The sequence below is a fragment of the Sapajus apella genome, unplaced genomic scaffold, assembly GCF_009761245.1.
Source record: "Sapajus apella isolate SASKATOON/1434 unplaced genomic scaffold, GSC_monkey_1.0 scaffold125, whole genome shotgun sequence".
In the NCBI taxonomy this organism is placed as follows: domain Eukaryota; kingdom Metazoa; phylum Chordata; class Mammalia; order Primates; family Cebidae; genus Sapajus; species Sapajus apella.
Window position 1 is genome coordinate 1123626 of NW_022437065.1, and position 10477 is coordinate 1134102.

The 10477-nt window shown below is 39.1% G+C and overlaps 1 protein-coding gene across 1 annotated transcript in view; it reads left to right on the forward strand.

Annotated features, from left to right (window-relative positions):
• Positions 1-10477, forward strand: part of OTC (ornithine carbamoyltransferase) — a 65217-nt gene that overhangs the window by 48491 nt on the left and 6249 nt on the right. Inside the window, exons 7-9 of the mRNA XM_032261647.1 lie at positions 3852-3905; positions 3986-4135; positions 7002-7139. Of these exons, the coding sequence (XP_032117538.1) occupies positions 3852-3905; positions 3986-4135; positions 7002-7139 (342 nt within the window). The remainder of the gene's footprint in view (positions 1-3851; positions 3906-3985; positions 4136-7001; positions 7140-10477) is intronic.

The window sequence follows — 10477 nt, forward strand, 5'->3', positions numbered from 1 at the left end:
GCGCTAGGTGTTAAAAACACTGAAACTGGGGAAGGGAGCAAAAGCTATAAAAAGGGATACCCCAGGGGCCTCTGGGTAGAGCACCAGCATCATCTGTTGCATCCGGTCCAAACAAAATAAAGCACCACGAAATGCTTTCAGCAGGTGTTTTTACCAAACCATTATGGGTCAATCCATCTTGCTGTCTTGGACTCTTAGGGTTGCCATAACAAGCTACTATAAACTGCATGGCTTAAAACAATAGAAATTTACTCTTTCACAGTCTTGGAGACTAGAAGTTTGAAATCAAGGTGTTGACAGGGCCACAATTTCTCCGAAGCCTCTCAGGGAGGATCCTTTTTTGCCTCTTCCTGCTTCTGGTAGCCCCAGGCGTTCCTTGGCTTGTGGGTACAATCTCTGCTTCCATCACATTCCCTCTGTGTCTGTGTCTCTCTGTACAAATCCCCCTCTTCTTATAGGGACACCAGCCATATTAAATTTGGGCCCACCTTAATCCAGTATGACCTCATCTTAACTAATTATATCTGGAAAGACTCCATTTCCAAATAAGCTCACATTCTGAGGTTCTGGGTGGTCATGAATTTTGAAGAACACTATTCACCCAAGTACACCTGCCATAGAAGAAATGTACTTCATGCATGGAAGCCATCCTATTATAGTAAATTTGGGGGACTCAGAGAGATGACCCTTAGGACAGATAATTCTCTTCTTTTATTCAGTGTGAACTCAAATAAGGGTCAGATCTGATAATGTGCTTATGGTGTCTTTTATTCACTTTACAGGAAGGGTGAGTACACTCTACATACAAAGCTAGTCTGAAGAAAGGCTCTATATTAATGCAAATTCTCATTGTATTTGGTTCCCACAGATAAAACATACATTAACAATAATTGTTCCCTGCTATAAAGTTCTTTTGGAAGGCTTTATTCTGTTGAAGAAATATATAGTTTAAACATTTTATTGCATGCCAAAGATGTTTTATTAACATCAAAGGAAAAAATTCTAATATTACACAGTAATTGCAGTATTGTTCTTATGCAGAAACTTATTTAAATGATAAAGAGTACTAAACCCTGGTTAAATCTTGGTGGGAGTAAGAGTTTTGAAAAGTTAGCCAGGTGTGGTGGCTCACGCCTGTAACCCAAGCACTTTGGAGGCCAAGGCGGGCGGATCACCTGAGGTTGGGAGTTCAAGACCAGCCTGACTAACATGATGAAACCCCATCTTTTTTATTAAAAAAACAAAGAGTTTTGAAAGGTCTTCTGAAAAGTCTGATAGTGCAAAAGTCATTCCACCAATTTGTAAGTCTTCAGTTGTTAGTAGACCTGTTTCCTTTAAAGATAAAGCTAGGAGATTTATTTTAAATTTTAGAAACACTGAGAAGTTTCCAAGGCCATGATTAATCTATTTCCCCATTCTTTAACCAAGAATAACTTACATGTTCAAGAAAAAATAATTTTGTTCATGATTGTAAAATTGCTCCATAAACTATCAATAGTAATGATTTTAACATTGTTCTAAGTGAATACTTAGACTGAACTAGGTGTGTTAATCACCTTCTTTGTCTAGTTTTATAATTTATGTAAAGGCTAGTGAGTGATTTAGTATTGAAAGCTGAGATGTGAGTAACGAATTCCTCTCTATATTCTAAGTCATGGCTCAGTGCGTGCAAGGTTGGGTGATTTTCTAATTTCTAAACCTCTCTGTTGGTTCTCTAAGTACTTATTGATTCCTTTTCTAAGAATTATTATACTTAGGGAGTATAAAACCTACTCTCCAAAGAGAAGGCTAAATTTTCAGGGTAGGAGGCACTTGGGGTAATATCCAAGTCTCTTCATTTATGTTTACCAGTATGGCTATTTACAACATTAGTTGCTAAATTAGCTAGATTTTATTAATTACTTTCCCCAAATCTGTATAAACAAGGCTCCAGAATTCATGGCTATATGAGGGTGGTAAGTTGCTAAAATGTCTGCAGGCATCTTCATTGACATCAGAGTAGTTTCTTCTTTCAAGAATATTTTAATAGAAGAAGAAACTATGGTAGACAATTATGTGCAAATAAACACAATTTCACAAATAAACCTAAACATGCCTGTCACAGGGTGCGTTTCTTGGGAAGCAGACTCAGAGTTTAGCTAGTGTGCAGGACAGGCAGGATGCTTATTAGCATGTGCCCTTGAAATCAACAACTGTGGAAAGGAAGGGAAGGAAGCAGGAATAAGAAGAGGGAGAAGCTGAGCTACGATGCAGGCCCAACAATAGCCTTGGCTGATCTCATGGGAAGTTCTGGATCTGCGATGTCCATTCAGCTGTCTGGAGTAGGGCAGAGGGGGTCAGGTTTTCATACCCTCCTGTCAATCAGCCATTGAATGTGGGTTGCCCCGGAAGGGTGTGTGACCTTGAGTGAGGCTGATCTCTGCAGCTGAGGCAGTGCTCAAAGCGGATGACAGCTGAATGCCATCTTCTGGCAGCACTCCCAGCCGCTGGGGGAATAAGTCCTTTATTCATGATTATTCATGGAGGGGTATCTGGGAAGCATACCACAGCGTTCACCACAATGCCTCAGTGAAAAGTGATAAAAATCAACTCATAATCAATGCTAAGAATTTGGGAAAATGAGAAGGATGGAGGAAGGTGACGATAATTACGGTGTTTGAACTAACAAGACTTCCGTATGGAGGGTCTTGGAGGAGATGCTGGGCTAGAGTTTTTAGGAGCTGACACATTGTGATGAAGACGCCCAGGAGGGGACAAGAAAGGAGGTGTTCAAGGGTGAAAGGCTGTGATGGCAGAAAAGGGCAAGATCTGTACAGGGACGACAATAAGATTGGCTTTTCCACAGCAAGATGTTGAGAATAATTAAAAGAGACAGAAGCAGGGGATGGAAGTGCGGAGCCTTGATGCTCTTAATCAGCTTTGACTTAAGAAACAAGTAGTAAACATCGGAGTCTTCAGAAAAAAAAAAAAAGTTCTTGCTGCTGTGTACAGAATAGGTTGGAGAGTGAGGGTAGAGGCAGGAAGGCTGCCTGTGGGGGCCTGGGATAGCTTGGCAAGCTTTGGCTGTTCCCATGATGTCCCCTCACCCAGAGTAGGGACTAGGCTGAGCAAGCAAAGAATCTAGGGTGCAAAATCTATGCATGGATGACCGTGAGAATGCGTGTTTCTTTAATATTTTTCTAGGCTTTCCTTAAATGTTTTGCCGTAGGCACCTAGCTTGCCTCTACGGAGTCTGACCCTGCCCTCACCAAACCATCCTGAACAAATATATAATCTTAGCAAAAAGAATGCATTTGTTCTGTCAATGTCTTTCAAAGCAAGCACCTTGCACTCAAAATGCTTGCTGGGGAATGCAAAAGAAGGAGATGTGTGGTAGGGAAGAGGGAGCTGTTAGTATTTAGCTGGGATGGTCAGGGAAGGTTTTTCTGAGGAGGGGACATTTCAACTGAAACCTAAAAAAGTTATCCACATGGAGTGGTAGAAGAAAGAATTTCAGACAAAAAAGGATAGCATGTGCAAAGACAAACATACATTCATTTGTATAATTATGAATATAATCCTCGAAGAGGTGCTTCCAAGAGTTAGAAAGCACCATGCCTTGTGTTTGCCTTTATGACTAAAGAAGTCAGAGATAATAAAAGAAAGATGGGACAATTGGTTGTCTTTTTAAATTCCAAAAGGCATTATTAAGTTTTGGAATTGTAGATGTAAAAATCATATTCTACTGAACACGATGGGACCACATCTTGAAAAAGGGAAGGAGAGGAGATATGGAAGAGAAAATAATGCATATGTAAGAAAACATGTATAATAAAATTACCTAAATAACAGTTAAATTCTTCTTCCTGTAGGGTTATGAGCCGGATCCTAGTGTAACCAAGTTGGCAGAGCAGTATGCCAAAGAGGTATGCTCTTTACATGTAAAAGTATTATTGCCTTTTTCTGTCCCATGAAGTTATTTAATCAGCATGCTTGTGTATGCTAGAACGGTACCAAGCTGTTGCTGACGAATGATCCATTGGAAGCAGCGCAAGGAGGCAATGTATTAATTACAGACACTTGGATAAGCATGGGACAAGAAGAGGAGAAGAAAAAGCGGCTCCAGGCTTTCCAAGGTTACCAGGTTACAATGAAGGTACAAATTGATGCCTCTCTGAAGGTTCATTAATTCCATTCATAAAGGCCAGAACCATCTAATCACTCATTCACTTTAGGGGGAGCAGACTGTCCTTTCATTCCCCATAAAAGGACTCACTGATTATATCCCCTAGGGACTTCTCTCCTTCCAAAGATTAGCTGTGTCCTTTGGAAAGGCATTTTTTGTGCTGGATGAAGGAATTTGAAACTCAGAAGAGAAGAGCAGGCTTTTCCCTGTCACAAGAATTGAGGCATTGCAGTGTTTTACCTTTTGTGTGTTTAGAGAAATTAGGTTACTTCTGATGCATGCAGTTTCTTCTGATTTCTCCCCTAAGAAAAGCCCCATAACTATGCTCCTCAGGCTAGTCCTTGCCTCTATTTTCCAAGGATCTTTAAATCCAGTTTAGTTTTGTTAACACCCTCCAGGGCATTCCCAGGGGACTCATTCATTTGGCTGCCTTCCAGTAAGATCTGGAGCAGTGCTTCTCAGTCTTGAGCAGGTCTTAGAATCACGGGAGGAGTTGTTAATACACAGCTGGCTGGGTCCATCCCCAGGGTTTCTGATTCAGTAGGTCAGGGTGAGACCTGAGAATGTGCATTTCTGCCAAGTTCCCAGGTGATGCAATGCTGCTGCCTCCAGGGCCACACTTTGAGAAGCAGCGTTCTGGAGGAATACCCTAAAAGCCAGGTGCACACTAGGGTTTTGTCAGCAAAGCAACAAATCCGCTTTGGTGGAAAAAGGGATTAAGCAAGTACAATTAATATTGTATTGATAAAGTAATACATAAATACAAGTTCTTTATTGTTACATATAAAATAGAACAGAAGTTTGAAAAATAAAAAGCAAAAATGTCTTTCCTCCATCCCTTTAACAGTGACTATTCCTAGAGGTAGCCATTGTTTAATAATACGATGTGTCTCTTTGCAGACCTTTTCTGTGCATTTACATATATATGCCTCAATACACACAACTATTGATTTTTCATAAATGGTATTTTAGACATTATTTATTTGTTATTTATTTATTATTTATTATTATTCTTACTTTTTCCACTTAACAAATCTTAGATTTTCTTGTCCATTCATTTAGATATTTTTTATTCTTTTTAGTTGCTGCATAGAATTCCAAAGGATAAGTGGCACTATAATTTACTTAAAATGTTTCCAATTAATAAATTAGGCTATTTCTGAGAATAATGATTACAAAAATGCTGCATGAACTTGCTTATCCATATTTATTTGTGCAAATATTACTGGAGAATAAGATCTTGAGAAGAGTTATTTTTGGGTGGAATGGTATATACTTTTTAAAATATGAGAGTGCTGCTAAGTTGCTCACTCAAAGCAGATTAGAAATGTATACTCCTGCAGCTGTATATTATAGTTATTTTTTCATACACTCTCCATTTTTAGTTTTTATCTACATTTTTAATTTTTCTAAATATGGAGGAAAATGGTATCTCTTTTTTTAAAATTTGCAATTCCTTGATTACTAATGAAGTTAAGCATCTTTTAATTTTTATTGGCCATTGCTGCTTTTTCTATAAATTGCTACTATATCTTTTGTCCATTTTCTATTTTTGCCTTTTCTATTATTGGTTATAGGAGCTCTTTATATATTATGGCTAATTCCTTATCATACATGTGGCATATATTTTCATGGAGATATTTTAAATTACATAAATCACTTCATACTTATACCTGCTTGGCCAATCTTACATGTGTTTCTGGTATTGGGACTGTGGGCCTGAAGAATAGTCATTTTACTTTTGTATGGCATGTATAAATGTTACTTTTTCCCATGTAATTTTGCTGGTATTTTAGAAATCCAAAATGTTCTGAACCTAGAGCTAGGGTGGGAGGTAAAACAAAATTTTAGTACAAAGCCAGTAATTTTGAGTTAAGAAAGTATGAAGGAATGTAGTTTTGCATTTGTATGTGAACAACAGAAATATATAGGGAAATATAACTTTCAGGAATTAACTGTTGGAGAACATTAAAACTGCTAGTATATTTGCATTAAGAATGAAAAATCTAATGCATAGTGCTTATAATCCTATTTAATTCACTCCTACCTCAGTGCTTTTATCTAAATTGTTTTAATTAGTGATGGAGTATGCTTCAAGTGCTAAAGATAATAATTTGGAGATAAGCTCAAAAAATAATATTACCACACCAAAGCAACTTTTTAAATATAGTGGACTATAATTGGTGACTTTTACTATCAGCCAAATATTACATTAGTAGAGTTATTTACTGAAATGTCCACTCTTCCACTAAACAGAATACTAGAAAACTGAGTTAATGATTTAACTTGAAGTGATGCTCTCCTAAATGAAAAAAAAAGAAAGAAAAAAAGACTTTCTGGGCAAGGTGGCTCATGCCTGTAATCCCAGCACTTTGGGAGGCTGAGGTGGGCAGATCACTTGAGGTCAGGAGTTCAAGACCAGCCTGGCCAACATGGTGAAATCCCGTCTCTACTAAAAATACAAAAAATTAACTGGCCGTGGTGGCGCATGCCTGTAGTTCCGGTTACTCAGGAGGCTGAGGCAGGAGAATCGCTTGAGCTCAGGAGACAGAAGTTGCAATGAGCCAAGATTTTACCACTGCACTCCAGCCTGGGCCACAGAGTGAGACTCCTTCTCAAAAAAAAAAAAAAAAAAAAGACTCTAAAATTCCATAAGTTGAAAGTACCAGGTACATTTCCCATGGGTATCTTGAGATAAAACTGTCGCTTTGCTCCTTTGTCTCTCCCTTTGCATTGATCTCTGACTGCAGGCCATGTACGTTTTTAAATACTGAAGAAAACAAATATGACGGCCACATATAATAGTCAAAATGTGGTCTTATCCCTATTTCTTTAGACTGCTAAAGTTGCTGCCTCTGACTGGACATTTTTACACTGCTTGCCCAGAAAGCCAGAAGAAGTGGACGATGAAGTCTTTTATTCTCCACAATCACTCGTGTTCCCAGAGGCAGAAAACAGAAAGTGGACAATCATGGTAAGCAAGAAACAAGGAATGGAGGATAAGAAGGTGTTCTTTGTGTGGTTCCAAATTGGTCATTCATGCCTTTGGGGAAATAATAAGCAACTGAGATTCTCCAACTACATTACTTGCTCATGTAACATCTATTTTCTTCCAGGAACTTTATAATAGATCATTAGTGCTTATTAGCATTTATAACGTTTTTGCATGGGGTGAGATTAATCTCCTTTCAAATAAATCTATTTTAACCAAAATTCTTACCACACTTGATCAGCCTGAGCACCAGTAACCATTGTTTGCCAACCATTATAAGTTGTATAATTCTTATTTTGGAATCTCTTTGTTCATGTTTAGAGAAGCCCCTAATTTAGTTTCTGTACAAAACGGGCATTCAAAACATCTTACTTTTTTCCTTCTCTTTTCCCTCATTCCATTCCTTACTTTATGACTAGATTAGACACTTGTTCTTTGAGTTGGCCATAGAGATACATATGTATTTAGGTATAGAACATTTTCAAATTTCATGGGAAAACTTATCTTAAAAATTAATGGTCCCTTTCAGATAAAGCCACTAGTTTCATCTTCCTCACTGTCATTCTAGGAAATATTAACCATATGTCTGTTTTACAATATCCCAAATGTCACCTGCTCTGGAAAATAGTGCTGACATATCTAACTTAGCTGCACCATTTTTTAGCTTTTAGTGACTTAACTGGTCTCAATTACTATATCAGCCAGGGTCTTACTTGCAAATGAGAGTCCACTCTAGGTAGATAATGGAAAGCAGTGTATTAAAAGACATGAAGAGGCTCCCAGAATCTTTGGGGAAAGGAAGTGCAGTGAATAATTCTTGGACACCACATAGCCAGGGACAACACAGGCAGAAAAATTGCCCAATGACACTGTGGTTCTTTTGTAGCCAGAACACCACTGACACAGCCTGCTCCTTGAAACCAGATGTCAGACACTCCATTATAGCTACCACAGCTGAAATAGATTTCTCTACCTGCATATGTAGCAGAAGATCCAATCTCTCCAAAGACGGCTTCCACTGCATGTTGTTCACTTCTGCATCCAAGTCTGGAGTAGGTGCAGCTGAGTGGCATGGCTGTACTCTAGCTGCAAGGGAGTTTGGGAAATGTAGTTTTTAGCTTTCAGCCTCTGGAGTAGAGAAAAGCAAGCAGGAAAGGATTAGCTGCTAATTATTTATCTAATCTATAAATTGGAATAGGGTTATTTTGAACATTAAAATAATATGTGTAAAGCTTTTAGTATAGTACATAACACGTGGCAAATATTATTATAGTTATTACACTCATTATTGTCATATTCATTATTGATCTGATACAGACCCTATAAAATAAGTGGGTGTTCAACCTCATCTATGGCTGCTTGCAAGCCAACCATGACTCCCTTTTCAATAGAAGGTTGTGTGTTAGGCCTAAATTTGTCATATCTAATAACAGGGATGATTTTTTTCACCTCATCTTTCCAGCTTGCCACCTCAGGGCACTAACTTTGGCCAAAATGTTAATTGCCTTGTTATCTAGACCAGTACTTCTGAAGCCTTAATGTGCGCTTATATTACCTAGGGGTCTTGCTAAGGTGCAGATTTTAATTCTGTAGGTCTAAGATCAGGCTTGAGATTTGGCACATTTATTTATTTTTATTTTTTTGAGATGGAGTCTTTCCCTGTTGCCCAGGCTGGAGTGCAGTGGCACAGTCTCGGCTCACTGCAATCTCTGCCTCCTGGTTCAAGCAATTCTTCTGCCTCAGCCTCACAGGTAGCTGGGATTACAGTCAGGTGGCACCATGCTCAGGTAATTTTTGTATTTTTAATAGAGACGGGGTTTCCCCATGTTGGTCAGGCTGGTCTCGAACTCCTGACCTCAAATGATCCACCCACCTCAGCCTCGCAAGTGCTGGGATTACAGGCATGAGCCACCACGCCAGGCTGGCACTTCTAATAAGGATCCAGTTAATGCAGGTGCCACTGTCCTGTAGACCACATTTTGCGTAGCAAAGATCTAGATGACAAAGAAGAAAATGTGAGCTCTCCAACCACATACCTCAGAAAGAGACACAGCAAAACGTTTTCCTTGAGCTCTGTTTTCATCAGAAGACAATTGAAGTTACAAAGATAAATCAAGTAAATGCATTAAAGTAAGTCCTTTGTAGAAATTCAGTAGGGAAAGCTAAAAGGAAACTTTCTAAAACATCAATTATGGAAATGCACCGAAGTTCTGAATTTTTAAAGAGCTTATTAAACAACATCTTTAAAACCAATCTACTTAAAAAATTAAATATGTGATGTATTCACATGGTTGAAATATTTACAGTGAAATCTTACATCCACCCATTTTTTCCATCCATCTAGATCTTACCATCTCCCCATTCCCTCTACCCCTGAGTTACCCGCTATTATTAGAGGAAAATATTTTAAAGAGATCAAGAGACAGAATTGTGTTAAAATGAAAGTAGAGAGTCTAACTTGGAAAGAATGCTCCCCTGGGAGTGATGAGACTTAATTTCTGTAACTGCCCTTAATACTAGTCAGCTGTGTCATCTTAGGTAAGTATTAATTCTCTAGGTACCAGTGTCCTCTCCTGTAAAATAAGCAGATTGAGCCATAGAGATGGCAAATGAGTTTTAATTTTTAATCCCATCACCAGGCTACAGGAATTCTCAGTTGAGGATTTTGAGTCTGCCTGTGGTATGAGACAGGAGTGGCATAACTGATTAGCGTGCCTTACATGAACACTAGAAAGGAAGTGATGATGCATGTGTTGCGCTCTTTATGTCATCTTTAAAGATGAGCTAGATGATTTGGAGGTCCCTTTGAGTTCAGTTCATTTCAGCAGCCATACAGTGAGCATTTACTCTGTGTCACATCCTCTGCCAGGCATTGGAGATTGGAAGAAAGAGAATAGTGTGCAGCCACCACACAACCTGTACAATTCATAGAAGCATAACTTTTTTTTTTTTTTTTTTTGAGACGGAGTCTCACTCTTGTTACCCAGGCTGGAGTGCAATGGCACGATCTCGGCTCACCGCAACCTCCGCCTCCTGGGTTCAGGCAATTCTCCTGCCTCAGCCTCCTGAGTAGCTGGGACTACAGGCACGCGCCACCATGCCCAGCTAATGTTTTGTAGTTTTTAGTGGAGACGGGGCTTCACCACGTTGACCAGGATGGTCTCGATCTCTTGACCTCGTGATCCACCCGCCTCGGCCTCCCAAAGTGCTGGGATTACAGGCGTGAGCCACCGCGTCCGGCTAGAAGCATAACATTTCCAAGTGGGATGGGACCTTAGAGATTATCCACACTAAATTCCTATTTTATTGGCAAATAAATT